Source organism: Vicugna pacos, chromosome 21 (assembly GCF_048564905.1).
Source record: "Vicugna pacos chromosome 21, VicPac4, whole genome shotgun sequence".
In the NCBI taxonomy this organism is placed as follows: Eukaryota; Metazoa; Chordata; class Mammalia; order Artiodactyla; family Camelidae; genus Vicugna; species Vicugna pacos.
The window spans coordinates 9708466-9725344 of record NC_133007.1 but is presented as its reverse complement, the minus strand read 5'-3'; the positions used below and the strand labels follow the sequence as shown (position 1 = coordinate 9725344).

Sequence of the window (16879 nt, the reverse complement as noted above, 5' to 3'; positions counted from 1 at the left end):
TTTGCTAAACACAGGATTGTGTCTTTTTTTTTTTTTATTTCTCACTGCATCCTGAGAGCCTAGTGTCATGGCCAGTCCTTAGCAGCTGCTCCAAAAATACTGGAAGCTGGAGGTGAGAAGGTGACAATGAATGTAGAAGTAGGTCTACAAGTTTGAGAGTTAGGGGTGTACAGAAATTATACCTGATAGCCTCAATTTTTTACATCAAGTGTGAGGTAAGGTCTTACGCTAAGTATGAAAATGCGGACATTAAGATGGCAGCTTACCTGTCTTACAGAAGGTTTGAAATAGTCACTCAGGGCAATGAAAGGAGAGGTTTACCAAGGACAATAAAAATCAATAAACAGTGTTTAGGACCAAACCGAGATTCGAACCTAGATATTTATAGTACCTCCAATCCATGCAAACGGGAGAATTTATACACAGATCTCAGCATTCAGTCTGGGTATAGCAGTAAAGCGTGTGGATTTAGGGTAATTGATCCACATTTGGACATTTAACTGGTGGATGCTGTGGAATAAGAAACATTCTGATAAAAAGGTACTTCAGGAAAAGGAAGGGATGCCCGAAGCATTCTCATAGACATGGGAAAAATAAAAGGATCACTGAAATGGTCAATTTCGAAGGACTAAATATCAGTCAGAGGGGAAGGGAGGGGGAGATTATGAGAGAGCTGGAAAGAAGAATTTGTGGTGTGAACAGGACCAGTTTCAGGGTCGGAGAACTCTAGGGAAGAAGAGGGCTTGTGACCATAGTTGTGGGTAAATTGAGTGGAGTTTTAATGGTCAGTGAAGTGGCAGGAGTCAAAGAATTATAAAGTGGGAAACTGGATGTGTTGTCTATATCAGGAGTTGACAAACTGCGGTCTGTGGCCCACTTGCTGTTTTTAAAAATAAAATTTTAATGTAACACAGCCAGAGCCCCTTATTTACATACTGTCCATGCTTTTCTGCTAAAACGATCTGTTTGAATAGCTGCAACAGAGACCATATGACCTGAAAAGCCTAAAATATGTACCATCCTGCCCTTTAAAAGTAGGTTTGTTGACCCAGGTTTGCAAGGGTAATGATATGTTCTTGGGTAAAGAGAGCAAAAACAGAGGGGCAGTGCCAAGTTCACGGGCGAAAGGCCTGGAAGCTGATAAACACAGACAGCTAGCAAGGGCAGAGGCGACAGACCTAAAGACACGTACTCCCCAAAGGGAGGTGTTTTCTGAAAGGAGAGTGGAATTGTATGGTCTAGAAGGATGCTTCTCAACTTTTTTGAGATCCCTGTGACAGACTGCTATTTTCCCCCCCAAATCTTTGCCTTACCTTGCGTTCCCTCCCCTCCTCCCCACTTCTCCCCCTCCCTCCCTTCTCTCTCCTTCTCTTTCTCTCTCCCTCTCTCTCTCATTTAACTTGAGCACATGGCCCCTCCAGCTAAGACTGCATTTCCCAGCATCATTTGCCAAGATTTGCCCTCTCTGTAACAATAACACGGGATACACAAGATGTGTGCAATTTTTGCTTCATTTCCTTAAATTAAAAAAAAAAAAGAAAGAAAGAAAATCGTTACCTTGGACACCTGCCCTTCTCCTTTGCGTGAGCTGAAACACACAAGCTGGTGAGCCAGCTTTCACATGGGGAGCAGGATAAAGACCTGGGACTGGCAGAGCAACAAGATGAAAGGATTCTGGATTTCTGAACCACTGCAGGGAGCGGAACTGCCCTTCCAAACCGCACCATTCACCCTGGAACTGCCATCATCTGAGAATACACTTTTCTTTTCTAAGTCATGTTTTTAAGGTATCTTAGTTCCGGAAGGTTAACCCCTTTCCTACTGACAGTACCCTCTTTAAAATCTGATTTAAGCTATGGAATCACTTTCCAAGAAAGTGCACTTAAATAAACATGTAAAATTTATACACAGTAGACCCTGCAGCCCATACATGGTCCTCAGAAATTTCATAAAGAAGCATCAGTGAAGAAAACAGGAAATGGCCACTCCTCCCTTGGGCTTGGGGGAACATTCTGAGAAGGTATCCAGAAGGAACTTTTCAGAAAAGTAGCCACTCTTTGCCATTGCACCCTTTCAGGTTATACCCCTGACTAGGGCTAGACTGAAAAGAGCCACCCAGAGAACACTGGGGAGGAAAGGAGAGGGGACACGGGAAAGCGAATAAGGTCAAGACACAGGATGAGATTAATGATGGGGAAAAGAGAGTGAGAGAGAATGTTAATCCTCAGAATTCATATTTGGGGGAAAAGTAGGTATGCAGGGGAGAACAGGACAATCTGAAGTCATCAGTCAAGGTCACTAACCGTGCACAGACTTTCACTGAACAACTCCAGGTGATGCTATGTATACATCGTTTTCAATGGGAACAGTGACTCATGAGCTGTATAGTGTGGTGGATTCACTGAGAGCATTTCCTCACTACTTAGAATGATGAAGCTACCTAGAAACTGGCGATAGTAAAGGGTTTCACTGGATGCTTCTTTGGTTTCCATGCTCAGCTTCATGCCCCTTCAACCAAAGGTGGTCAGCTTCAACATAAGTGCCAAACACGACACTTAAACATAACCATACTGCACATCCTTTCACCTGTTTTGGTTTTTACATTTTCTGATTCCTGCTCCCTTAGGCTAGAGCTCATAATTTCTTTCCCAAACTCATAAACTCTGGTTAGCAAACTAAATCCCACCATCATTTGACTCTTGACTTAGACCAGTGTCTCTAGAAAAAATTCCCTGTTAGACTGTCTGATTTGGTTGTTCACTATTTACTAACAAGTAATCAGTTCTCAAGCCAACCATTACACTCAGCATACTGCATGGTACAGTGGTGAAGAGGACACACTCTATAGGTAATTTCACTGCTATTTAAAGTGTTCTAGAGCAAAGATGGAAAACTTGAAAATTATTTTTATGAAAAAATGTAACTGTGTTAAATGTAAAATTGATGACAAATCCTGATAAAGATTATACACACAAAAAAAGAAAATGTAAGACTAACCGCACTTAGGAATATTGATGCAAAATATCCTTAATAAAATACTAGCAAACAGAATCCAACAGCATATTAAAGGAATAATTCATCATTAACCAAATAAAAATTATGTCAGGAAAGCAAAGATGGTTCAATATTAGAATATTTATTTATGCAATTTATCCTTTTAATAAATCTAAGAAGAAAAATCATACAACTATTTCTATAGTTCTGAAAATATATTTTTAATTTTAACATTCTTGATAAGGAAAAAACACTTAATTCTTCCTTAATATGGTAAATTTATTTACCTTAACCCAAAAGCTATTATCATAACTGGAAGATAGCAGTGCAATTGGCATTAAAGTCAGGAAAAGACAAGAATTCACATTATCACATTTTTATTTGACCTTGTAATGAAGTTACTACTAGTGTAATTAGACAAGAGAATGAGATTAGAGGTATAAGAACTTGAGGGAAGGATATAAAATTATCAGTATTTGCATATAATATGTCTGTTTAGCTAAAATATTCAGGAGAAGCAAGTGAAACACTACTGTGGCTGGAGATTCAGTAAGGTAATGAGGTTGAAAATTAACACAAACATCAATAGCTTTCATATACACAAACTTAATTTTATATATATATAAAGAAAATACTCCTTTAATAAAAGCATAAAATGATAAAATAACTAGAAGGAAATCTAAAAGAGATGTATAAGAACTATATAAGGAAAAAAAATCCTTTCAAACTCTAGGAAGTGGCAGACTAGAACAAATGAATAAATACAGATATACCACGTTTTTCGATAGAAAAAATCAACATCATTAGGATTTAATTCCCCCTTATTTGATTAAAAATTTTAACAAGGTTTCTAACAAAATATCACTACTGTTTGTTATTCTTGCTGTTATATATACAATATATATCTATATTTAGAACTAGACAAGCTTCTTTGAAAGTATATATTAAAAAGAAAAAGAAGAAGAATGACTAGGAGACTTCTGAAAAAGAACAGTAGCATCAGTGACAAGTCCTACGAAATTTTGAAACATACGACAGAACTTCAATAATTAAAACAAGACAATAGGCATATGAATGGCTATATGTAGTAATAAAATAGAAGTTGAGATAAACTTAAATGTATTAAAGAACTTAGTATAAGATAAAGGTGACATCTCAAGTCAGAGGGGAAGCCACAAACTAATAAATGACACTGAGACATCTGAGTGACTATCTGGGGAGCTACAGCTGGTACTTCATACAATCCATTTGGATAAGGTTATACCTCACAGTGTATACCAGAATAAGTTAAAAATATATCCAATATTTAAGTGCAACAAATGAAACCATGAGGGTATGAGGAACAAAAATTAAATCCTTTATTACAAAAGTAAGGAAGAACTTATATTCTAAAGTGAGGAGGAATTTCCCAGCTAAGATACAAGGTGTAGAAGCCAAAACTAAGGAATGAATAATTAAATTACAAAAGATTCACAAGCTTCTGGAAAACCAACCAGCCAATCAACCAACTGACTTAACAAAAACACAGGCAAAATCCAAAGACATACATCCATCTGGGAAAAAAATTTATTTTTAATTCATATTATAATCATAGTATTAAGTGCCTTAGTATTTTAAAGTGCTGCTAAAAATACAAAGTGAAATAACAATGAGCTATCTCTTTACACTTTGTGGACTGACAAAAATTAGAACACTGGATAATGCCAAGCATTGGTAGGAGTATGGAGATATAGGAACTCTCAAATACTGCTGATGAGCGTGTACTTTGGGGCAGCCATTCTGATAGTATTCAGTCAAATTAAGTGTACATTATCTTCATGAACCAGCAATTCCACTCCTGCTGTATATCCCAGAGAAATTTTCACAATGATCCTATGCATAAAAATGGTAACTGCAGCATTATCTAAGGTGACAGGGAGCTGGAGGCAACATGGGCATCCATCAGTGAAAGGATTGGTAAAATGTGGTAGATGCCCATCATGGAATGCTCTGCAGCTGCCAGAAGTGATGGGCTAGACCTGTTATGTCCAATCAACCTTTCTGCAATGATGGAAATGTTCTACATGTGTGCTTTCAAAATGAGAGCCACTAGCCACATGAGGTTATTTAAACATTAATTAAAAAAAAAACAAACTCGGTTTCTTAGCTGCTCAGTTTCAAGTGCTGAAGAGCCACATGTGGCTAGGGACTACCATCTTGAATAAGGCAGAGATAACATTATCATTATTGCAGAAGTTCAGCTGGACGGTACAGTGTTGGGCTATAATCACCCAGAGTACCATGAGTGCATCTTAAAATACAGTGTTGACTGAAAAGAGTGAAGAATCAGAATGTCATTATAGCACATCACCATTTAGTTCAATTAAAAATACATGACCACACCAAACAACTATTCACATTTCACAAGAATGCATGAAAAAAGACACACATTAAGAAAATTAGAATCACGGCCTGTGAGGAAGAGCAGATGAACTTGGGAGTAAAGTTAAGTAAAGAGATAAAGAGAAACAAACAAGCAGGCAAACAAGTGAACCCCTGGAAGGAGGAGGGCTTTCACAGACCTATGATACAGTGCATTTTGAATTATGAAGTATGATTAACTCAAACCTCTCCACTGAGATTACAAAAACAAAACAAAGTAAAACAAAACAAAAAAGCAAGCACCAAAAAAAAAAACCCCATATGCTCATATTTACGGCACTTTTATTCTTAATTGTTAAAAACTGGACGCAACCAAAATGTCTTTCCATAGGTGAGTAGATAAACAAACTATGGTATATCCACACGATATAATATTATTCAGCACACTAAAACAAATGAGCCAACAAGTCATAAAAAAAAGACATAAATGCATAATGCCAAGTGAAAGGGGCAAGTCTGAAAAGGCTACACATTGTATGATTCTGACTATATGACATTCCGGAAAAGGCAAAACAATAGTGACAGTAAAAGGTCAGTGGTTGCCAGAGTTTGGGGTAATGAAGAAAGGGCTGAATAGGTGAAGGGCGGAGGATTCTGTAGGGCAGTAAAATTATTCTGTATGATAATATAATTGTGGATATATGACACTATATATTAAAACCCATAGAACTTGAGAGCATAAAGAGCCAACACTGATGTGTACAAATTAAAAGAAAAGAAATCATTTAGGAGGTTGGGTGACAGAACACAGAATGTGACAAAACACTAACTGTACCATAAATACATGAAACAACTTCACCGGAGGGTGGGCGATGAAGGTGCTAACCTAAGAAAATGAGTGGAGTCTGTAAGACTAAAGGAACTGCACATAGGAACTGTACTCTAACTAATAAAGTCTTTCCCCAGGGGGATATGAGTAAACAGTTCTGATACTGCTATACATGCACAGTGGAATTGAACAATGAAATAAATGGGTGGGAGATGGTGGGAACCAGGTTTCTCACTGTTGAAGCAAGGAGAAGGGGCTAGAATGATCCATGGACTAGACAAAGATATTAGATATTATTAGATAATTAGGTAATGGATTTACAGCTGGAGACATCAGTATGAAGTTATGCTTAGTTTAATATAGATACAGATGGTTACATATGGAAATACTGATACATATGTGTATACACGTGACTTAGTAGCACACATGTATTTCCTCACTCTGTTAGCTGTGGGGGCCTAGAAGTAACAGCACCTCAGTGTAAATAAGCACACCTAGTGCCTAGATCTTGGTTTCTACCATTCTCCAATGAAACATCTCAGGACTCCATGGAGAAAGAGCTGATTTTAGGACTAGGGCAGCGGACGAGGGTGGAAGCAATATACAAGATGAGCTTGCAGCAACATGTAGGGACAGAAAGTAACAAAGTGCACAAAAATCAAAACCAAAAATCTGTATGTATTAACGGGGTTATGGCAAAGGGACACAGAGCCAACTGAAAGAGCTCCCATTAGCCGAAGCTGGAACAATTTGAGCCCTAAAACCAATAAAACAGTATTGGAGTATAAAATAAATATTCATGAGTCCATATGATACAAGTAAATTATTAAATAAATACATTAATAAGAGATGAGAGACAACTGTCTCAGGTAGAATAATTCAAGATAATTTCTGTAGATTCTCAGCCTTTAACAAGGTAGACCATAGCTCCCCATGCCTTTGTATAGTGAACTACCTTCGAAGAGAACTGTGTGGAAAGGGGGAAAGAAACGTAACTTTACAGCGGAGAAGACTGACAAATTCCACTGCAGCCACGTGGTCAGGTCAACAGGTCATAATGATAAAACATACCCTTGACATGATGTGATGAAAATGAGACTTTATCTCGATGGCTTCCTCCCCCAAACTCATAGTTCCAACCTAATCATGAGTAAAACATCAGACAAATCCCAGCTGAGGGACATTCTGCAAAATAACTGACCAGTAACTCGCCAAAACTGTCAAGGTCATCAAAACAAGTCTGAGAAACTGTCACAGCCAAGAGAAGGCTCAGGAGATGTGATGACTAAATGTAGTGTAGGATTCAGGTAGTAACGGACAAAGGATGTCAGGTAAAAACTAAGGAAATCTGAATAAAATATAGACTTTAGTTAATAGTTACGTATCAGTATTAGTTCATTAATTGTAAGAAATGTGTCATACTAATGTAAGATGTTAATAACAGGATAAACTGGGTGCTTGTTAGAGGGGTATTCCCCAAACTATCTTCACAATTTTTCTGTAAATCTAAAAATGTTATAAAAAATTAAGCTTTTTTTTAAAAAGAAAGAAAAACAAAAATCAAGAATTGCCAGAATGTTTGAAGCCCTTCCTCCTTCCTCCCTCCTTCACAGCATCTTACCTTTCCACCAGAGCTAACACCCATCCTTTGTATTTTTTGTTTCCTTGCTTTTCATACAAATTTTACATCTGTCTGTATCCTTAAACAGTATGTTGTTATTTTGAATTTTGTATCAATGAGATTGTACCATATATATTTTTCAGCTAGTTCCTTATTTTCACTTAATGATACCTTTGTGAGATTTACCCATCCTGGTAAATGTAAGCACAACTCATTTATTTGCATGGCTGGACAATACTCCATTGGTAACACTGTAACACCTTGTATACTTCTAGCCTCCTGTTAACAGACACTGGGTTGCTTCCGGGTTTTGCTATTATCCACAATACCACTACATATGTTTTTTTTTAATTTTTAAATTTTTAAAAATTTATTTATTTGGGGGTGGGGGAGGTAATTAGGTTTATTTATTTATTTTAATGGAGGTACTGGGGAGTCAACCCAGGACATCGTGCATGCTAAGCATATGCTTTACCACTGAGCTACACCCTCCCCGCTAAATGTTCTTGTGTACACATGGAAGAGTTCATGTGTAATTAAGACCTAGAAGTGGAATTCTTGGGTCATAAGGCATGTACATTTCCAACTTTACTATAAAGCACCAAATTCTTTTATAAAAGTCATCATGTCAGCTCAGATTGCCATGAGCAACAATTTATTTTTTCCAAATTTTGTTCCTTGTAAATTGAAGGATCAAGAAAGGCACTTCGTTTTCTCTCTCGGCATTTAAAGTGTATATGATTAAAAAATAAAACATTAACTATTGCAAACATAATAAAAAATGGTGATCAATGCCAAATTGTGGTATATTAAAAATCACCATAGCCCTTAACTTGTCCTGGGAGATTAACTTGCTCAAAAGAGAGCTTTTTCTGCCATCTGTGTGCATATATTTGAACTTGGTATAAAAGTGAAGAAATAAAGACTTGGCATATCCCTGCTGAAAAGGAGCCAAGTTCTGTTCTTGTAAACTGGTCTTAATCTGAGAAACTACTAGACTTTTAGGTTTAACTACATTTCTTCAAAAGAAGGAAAGAAAGGAAAAAAATATACATATATACTACAAAAACAAGACCTCAATCTTGCCTCCAAAGATGAATAAAGAAATTAAGCTTATATTTTACTTTTCCTTCAGAAACTCCAATGACTTGGATTCAAACCATATCAGTGTATCTGGAAGAGCATTTGAAGTGTTGTAAAATTCATCACTCTTGCATTCAAAATTCCTTTGATGTAAAATCCACAGTTCTGTAGAGAAGCAGTAAATAATAACCCTCTCAATACAATAAATGAGTGCATTCTGCTAGTATGAGTTATGTAAGTGCTGAAGACCCTACGTGAAGATTGCTGCTACTCATATTCCCGTGTCTTGGATGGGGCTGTCACTCTATACAAATTTGTCTGCTGTTAACCTAGGCAGCTCACTGTAGCAAAGAGCAAAAGGAAGGGACAGAAACAAATTTTAAAGTTTCCTCTCGCACAGGGAGAGGGGGGGATGGTTAAACAACAAGAACAAAAAGTGGGGTGCTTCCTGTTAGGCAAAGCTCCATGGTAAGTAGAAAACTGTGTCTAATATTATACTCGAAGCCAATCAAAATGCTCAGTAATTGCCATTCAAGCAACCCCACTGGGCTCTGATGGTGGATTCCAACGGCAAGATCACCTAATACAAGTGTTAAAGGTCTTAGTCAAGAAGCTAAAAAACCCACAGCGCCTCCTGGATGGCGCCATTTAACAGAGGAACCTGCTCCCTGGGCCTCCCAGTTTGCATTTCGGTGGGGCCCTGCTCACCAGAGTGTGTGCATCATGCCTGTAGAGGCCGTAACACATCATAAAACGTGGCTACCCAGACCTGGAAACTTATGAATGAAATAATAATTTCCCAATTTTGCTTAGGTAAGTGTCCCTGCTTAGGTAAATATGTCTTGATGAAGCTCACCCTCTTCTGCATTAAGGCTTATGTGAGAAATCACTCAATGGGCAAGGCTATTCAAAAGGTTTTTACATAGAAACCACGCAGAACTCCTTTATACAAACTAGGTGAGTGTGTTTGCCCTATTCTAACCATTGCCAGGGCTGTTTTTATCCAACCGTGAGAAAGAACAGATTTTGAAGACTTTTAACGCATTTAAAAGAGTAACTAAGAGAAAGACTTAAATGTCATGTTGACCTGAGTTCAACTTACAGATCCATCAATTGTTGGCTGTGTGACCCTGAGTAAGTTACTTAACCTCTCCATCCTTATGTTTCTCTACTGTCGGAATAAGTGGAAAGTCAGGAGTTGACACCAGATCTGTCTTCAAAGCCTGTTCTTTTAACCACCACACTGGACGGCTCCAGACACTTTAAATAGCACCTTGCATGTGGGAACTCACTGTATCTGTACAGGCTGATTGATTTATCTTCAGGCACACCTTCTTCAATCAAAAGCCATGACAGCCAGAACTAAACTCCAAGGCACAAGAGAAACAGCTTTCTTCAGTAAGCTTTACACTCGTTCAATAACTGGGACTGAAACAGAGGCGCATCCCCTTCAAATAGTAATGAGACTGATAAATATGTTCAGTTCACAGCACTGAAAGCCACACTTCAGTGTGGAAGCCCCACTTCAGGTTAACCAGCTATCTCGAAATCAAATATGCCTCCAAAGCAGGAATGTCTACTGTTTTGAATGATGAGATACACAATTTTAACTAAGATATGAAATTTTAAGTAGAAATTCAGCAAAATGTTTTTACTCTCCTGAGAGGAGAATAAGGCCTATGTCTCTAAATATCTTGAATTAGAAATTGCAGTTATTTTGTGATTTTGTAGCAAGTTTTGCAACACTTCTGAAAACAGGGGTTTAGGTTACCTGGCTAAGAGGTGCCAGCTCAGTACCATAGAGAAGGGGAGCACTCATAGTACAATCAGTATTTGTAGGAAGTATGGCAAAGCTAGAGATGGCATGCCTTGCCTGAGAACATTCAAATTTGGAACTACGCCTGGTCAGACAAAACCCACCTGAAGGTCACCCATGGCCCTCTCACCAGCACCGGCCAATCCTACCTCAGAGAACAGGAGATAACGCCACCCCCTCCACTGCCCCCCAGAACTATCCTACAGGCAAAACTGGTAACACTGATGGCTGAGACAGCCTCTGTGAGTCAGGCTTCACTGTCCTCTGTATCAAGTCAGCCCTCCCCTGCCTGGCTTGAAAGTGATGAACCATGCCGTCTACAGAGCCAGGCCTGGTCCTCTCCACTCTCATACCCCAAGGCAGGTCTCCATCCTGTGCCATATGCCCACCATTCCCATACTACCATACTTGGCTCATCTTTTTTCCATAACCTCAAGTAGCTTCACCTTTCCTAGGCCAAGCCAAATCCAATCTATCTTTAATTTTGCTCATTTCTGTGTGTGTGTGTGTGTGTGTGTGTGTGTGTTCTTTTTAATCCATGCAAAGACACAGAAGAGGGATGGACTGAGACTTCTTTGGGAGGGTAGAGAAGGCTTCATAGGGAGTTGACAAGTGTGCAGGGTATAAAAGGAAGAATGAAAGGCAGCCAAGTGGAGGAGGAGGGAAGAGCATTCTAGGCAGAGGAAACAGCGTGTGCATAAGTCTTGATAAAGTCCTGAAAGCCATGGCAGGCTCGTAGGGGTAAGATGCTAGAGAAGGCTATCGTCAGAAGGGGAAGACACTTGTTTGTTTCATTGAAATGATAGGACTTGATCCTGGAGACAAAAGGATCTGATTTTGGTCAAGGCCTCTAATCAAGCCCAGGTCTTCCATGGAGTCTGCTCTTTCCACGCACGTATCTCCTTCCTCCACGTTCCTACACCCTTTAACAACCTTACCAGACTATCAGGTGTTATTACTTACGGCTCCTACAGGTAACTCAGTCTGGGTTTCCAGTGACTAGAGAGGACCAGAAGTCAGGAGCCTTTTATTTTTTTTAACTTCTGCATCCTAATAGTGCCTAAGAGTGCCAAGCAAGTAAATGCTCAATAAATTCCCAGAACTGACAAGTTCAGATTCCTCCAGGGGACGGATTAAGCAAACTAGGTTCCAGAGACAAGAGTAGGAAAACCTCTAAACTCTAAACCAGTCACTATTCACTTTACTATTGGCCACAAGTGACAGGATCCAAGACTACAAAAGTCAACTTCAAAAGCAACCACACCTGACTCTCACCTTCCATGAACTTGGACTCCTCTCCCCTTCTGCCCAGCTTTGCCCCACTGTCCAAGCTAAGATTCATTCCTTCTTCCCCCTGGGAATACTGGGCCAGAAGGGAAGGTACCAGCACATCTCTGGTTCTGAACATATCCCAGTGACTGGGAGGACGGCAGACAATCAATGCACTGAGCAAATGCATCTGGCCCTGAAATGAGACAGTGTGTCTGCTCCTGTGTGTAAATGCCAAGTTGCAGGAGGTTACCATAGCAACTCCAGGAGGGTGCTGCCATGCGCAGCTTTGCACAGAGGTGCAGAAAGTCCATTCTTTAACATCTGGGCTTTTGCTGTGCACATTGGGTCCTAGTAGGCACATCATGGCTCTAGGCCTTGCCTTTGGGATTCTGCAAAAAAGGACGTGGGATTTTGAATACCTGTTAGTCCAATCATCCTCTTTTCATGCACCACACATGTTCTTCTTCATGCCCAGTAAACACTGCATGCAGAGCCCAAAATAGGCTCTTTAGAAACACATAAATCCCTATATTGGTTCTTGTACATGAGGAGGATCAGATTGTACTTGTACATCAGCATAACTTCAACACAAAATTGACATCCGTCGCATAACCCAGCAATTGTACATTTTAATGAGCACTCCCAGCCAGTCCCCGGTTTTTATTGTGCTATTAGTACATTTTTAATACAAAAATAAATAATGCCATCAAGACTGTAGTTTGGGCTTATGGGGCCTACTGAGCTGTACTCCAGGAACTCTAAACCAACTTTTCAAAGGACCAGGCGATTTTTGAAATTGTTTTTCCATACAGGTTGGACAGTGGGGTTTACTCACCCACACTTCTTAATGTTTTATGTCTCATGATAAAAGAGCACAAGGAGGATGTTAAATAGCATTCCAGTTACGGTTCTGACCTATGGATAGCCACCACGAAACTCCGTCCCTACAAAGCGAACTTTAGTTGGTGGGGCATTGAAGAGATGGAACAATGACCTGGACATTTTCACTTTTTTCCTGGATCTAGAAACTTGCTTGTGGTTATCTTCGAATTCTCTCTTGGGCAAAATAAGAATGATTTATGGCAGCACTAAAGAAACGGATTTGCACGGTGGGCGTGAAATGGAGCCGCACATGGAGAAGTGAGGGGAATTTTGGTGAACAAGTCACATGGACCTGTGGCACTTCGCAAGGTGCTGGAGCAGGACTACAGTATCTTTGCAGCTTGGCAGTGGAAAAAGAGGGGTGGATTAGAAGCGATGTAGAAGTTCCAGTATCTGAAGGAGTTTTGTGGCCTAAGAAAATGAAAATTGGGATACTGAGAGAGAGATGTAAACAAAGGAAGGAAGAGCATCTGGCTCAGGTCATTCTTTGTACAGGAATGCCTATGCCTGTCTGTCCAAGGCAGCTTGAGAACAAAGATGCCAGTGTTCCCAGACTACAGTTGGATGGTTTCTTTATCCAGGGAATTGGGATGTGGCATGGAGATGTGGAGGTGTCTGGACCAGGAGGTTGGTACATGTAAGCAAGGAGATAGGACTTGCCAGGATGGACACCAGGGGTGCAGTCAAAGGCCAGAGAGTGTCGGTCACCTGGTGACAGATAAAGAGCTCTCAGTGAGCCAAGACTGGAGATGCAGCCAGTGCAGTCTGGCCTGCACATGTCTGGCTAGGGGAACACGGGATACCTATTTCTAACTCCCCCAGGAAATGCTGGGAGTGGGAATCCAGGGGGTGTAAAGCAAAGAACTGAGCTTGTGGCCTGGGAGTGGGGAAAAGGGCCTCTGGGAGGTGGGAGCAGACAAGAAGTCCTCTGTCAACGTGCAATGAAAGCTCGGGAGGTCAAGGCTGGGAAAGGTTTCACAGAGACTCCTGCAACCTGTTCCTTAGGGGCAGGGCGGCCGAGGGGAGGCTGAAGGCCCAGCATCCGGGTCGGATGTGGGGAGAAGTCAGGTGCACCGACGCGCTAGCCTGCGAGTCGGTACGGAGAATGGTCTGGGAGTGGGGCGGATCCAGGGAGGCAGGAGTGGGGGAGGGGAGGTGGCCGGCGAGTGGGTGTGGAGAGCGAGCCGGAGTGGGGGGTGGGGGCGCCGGGCCAGCGCCTCGGGCCGCCGCGACCTCCCCCGGGACTCACCCAGCACGAAGTAGGGCAGCTCCGTGTTCTCCAGGTCGTCCACCACGACCATCTCTCCCGGGAAGTCGTTGCGCACGGAGAAGAGGAGCTTGGGCTCGGAGGCCGAGGGGCTGTGCATGATGCTCAGGTCGTTCTCGCGCAGGAAGGGCAGCGCCGACACCGTGATGCTCTTGAGCTTGCACTCCAGCTCCTTGGAAGGATCCGCGTCGCCGGCGGCCGTGGCCAGCACCGCCGCCGGCCCCCAGCAGCAGGCGAGCAGGGCGCAGAGCCCGGCTAAAGCCATCTTGAGCCCCGGCCGCCTTCCTCCCAGCGCTGCGAAGGTGGGGGAGGAAGCGAGCGGGGAGGGAGCGAGCGAGGGAGGGGGGCGGGGGAGGCTGGGGAGGGGATGTGGAGCCGGGAAAGCCCCGGTCCCCGGAACGAGGTGCCGCTTGCCTGGCGCAGGGCTTAAGCGCTGATGCCTGAAGAGCCCGCGTTCTTTGTTTCCCGGAGCTGCTTATCTGGGGAAGGGAAAAAGGGGGAGGGGGGAGAAGAGGAGAAAAGGAGAAGGAAGGACGTCGGAGGAAAGAGGAAGGGAGCTGAGGATTCTAGGGAATCAGGTCAGCCCCCAGCAGGCTGCCGCCTTTCTTCTCCTTTGCATCCCCTTGCAGGAGCACGCTCTTGGCTATTAACTACCTGCACAGCATCTTTTTTTTTAACAGTTTTTTTGCAATGCAAAATCTTCCCTCTCGCCTCATCTTACAGATGGCTTGGAAAGGGCACACAATGCACACACCTTAAAAGGTGCTTCCTCAGAGCAGGAGGGCGGGGGAAGTGGGTGTCTCTAGATGCAAATAGGCCCCCAGTTATTTTGTAGATGTAGGTGGTCCCATTTCTTGTATTTTTTTACCCACGAGTTGGATTTAAATTTTGGATAAACATGTCTTGGAATAAATGCACGTGTGTATTATTACTCAGCACTAACTTTGCAGAAATATTTAAAGGAAATATTTGGTATGAAAATAAACAACAAAGCCAGTGTACTGTATACAGTTAAGCAGGAGAGCAGAACTCATATTTGCAATCTCTCTCTGCCTCTTCCGTTTCATTCCTGTTACAAATGTTATCTGTAGTAACCAATATAAAGATAATTTGGGAAATGCTATATTTGATAGAAAAAGTAGAGCTAGCTCAAGGAAATGTTGGATCTTTTAGTTTTAGGAAATCCAGTGAACAGAACAGAGCTGGAAGAAAATGTGAGAAAAACAAAGTTTCTAAGCACGCTTAACAAATGGAAAAGGAATAAAAGAATATTCTTGGGCTCGGGCCAAGTCCATCCCAGCCCAGACAAGAGTAGGACATGTAGAGAGCAACAACCACCACCACAACATTAACAACAAAAACCCATGTAAGTTTTGTTTCCATTAGTACCAGACAGTGTCAGCTTCCAAAAATGATGACAATATGTAATAAACTGTGGTAGAAAAGTGATGCTTGTGTGTGCTGGAATCTGATGATTAACTGAACTTTCTCTCACGTGATAACTGATAACTTGTTTCCAGAGTTGTCCCTCCAGCATCATTTATTCAGTGCTGACTTAACTACTAGGTGCTGTAAGACTGTGTTTTAAATAGTTCCTATTCTCTAGGAATTTAATGCACCACCCTTTTCAAAGAGGACCCCCTACTTTAGAAACAATTACATTCTCTCTCTACCTGGTGCCTATTTATTGACATCTGTGAATGTTATGTCCTTTAAAAGGAAAAAATAAATAAGACTTTGCCATATATTTCACAAGGTTACTCTAGTCAATGAATGGGAATAGAGAAAATGAACCATAATTAATTAAGGTCATATTTGGGGGGAGAAAGACCTGTTTACCACAAAAAAGAACAAAAATACTTTATGACAAGTTGAGTTTTTGAATTTGACGTACCTGAGAACTAACCCAGGGTTATATTACCATGTAGCATTGCAAACTGATGCAAGAAAGTTTTATGAGCTAATGACCTTTCTGCAACTCACCTTCATCTTCATTGACCCTCCCGGAGATGCTGAGGGAGAGAAAGCCCCCACGATACCTTTATTGCCTACTCTCTCTAGCCTAAAAAGCAGTATTTACTTAGTTACACAAGGTTTCCTGTTGAAAAATTAGAGTACATGCCAAGAAAATACACTTAGTCTTAGAATGTGAGAAATGGCATAAAACTAACAGATCATCTATTACCAGTCTCTCATTTAAAAGATGAGGAAGTTGAGGACAGTGAAATAGTGAGGTGGTTTACCCAAGATAGATCTGCCAAGAAGGGGTTGGGGAGCTAAGACCACAAATGAGATTTTTTTGCCTTGGGCTCTTTCCACTGCACAGCTATGGGACGTCTAGGTGCAACCATGGATAATTATTGGACTTAATGGCTCCCAGTAATTCATTCAGTAAACATTTGCATACCTACCGTATGCTGTGCGCTAGACTAGGCCTAGGCAGAGTCTAGGAAAAAGATTCTTCCTGCTTTTGAGTAACATATAATATACAGTTGTTTTGAAATCATTCTTCCTAATTTTCTAAAGTGTCTTGAGTTATTTTAGAAAACCCAAGTGAATCAGTTGGTGTTGATTTTCTGAAAAGTCAATATCTATTTTACTTTTCCTATCTACAGTCATTTTTATGCTTACATTTATACATGCTTTCTTATTCACAGATATAAGAATATAAGATTTAAGAAAAAGAGGGCCTGGATCAAATGGCCATTTAAAAATGCATATTGAGTTGGAAAGAGCTAGAGGTTGGTGTCTCAA

At 41.1% G+C, this 16879-nt stretch overlaps 1 protein-coding gene across 2 annotated transcripts in view; it reads right to left on the bottom strand.

Annotated features, from left to right (window-relative positions):
* Positions 1 to 14684, bottom strand: part of ASTN1 (astrotactin 1) — a 293273-nt gene extending 278589 nt beyond the window's left edge. For both annotated transcript variants that reach the window (XR_012062696.1, XM_072946060.1), the window contains exon 1: positions 14108 to 14684. Coding sequence is in view for 1 of the 2 variants with exons in the window: in XM_072946060.1 (XP_072802161.1) it covers positions 14108 to 14390 (283 nt within the window). In the remaining variant the exon portion in view is untranslated. The remainder of the gene's footprint in view (positions 1 to 14107) is intronic.
* Positions 14685 to 16879: the final 2195 nt, after the last annotated feature.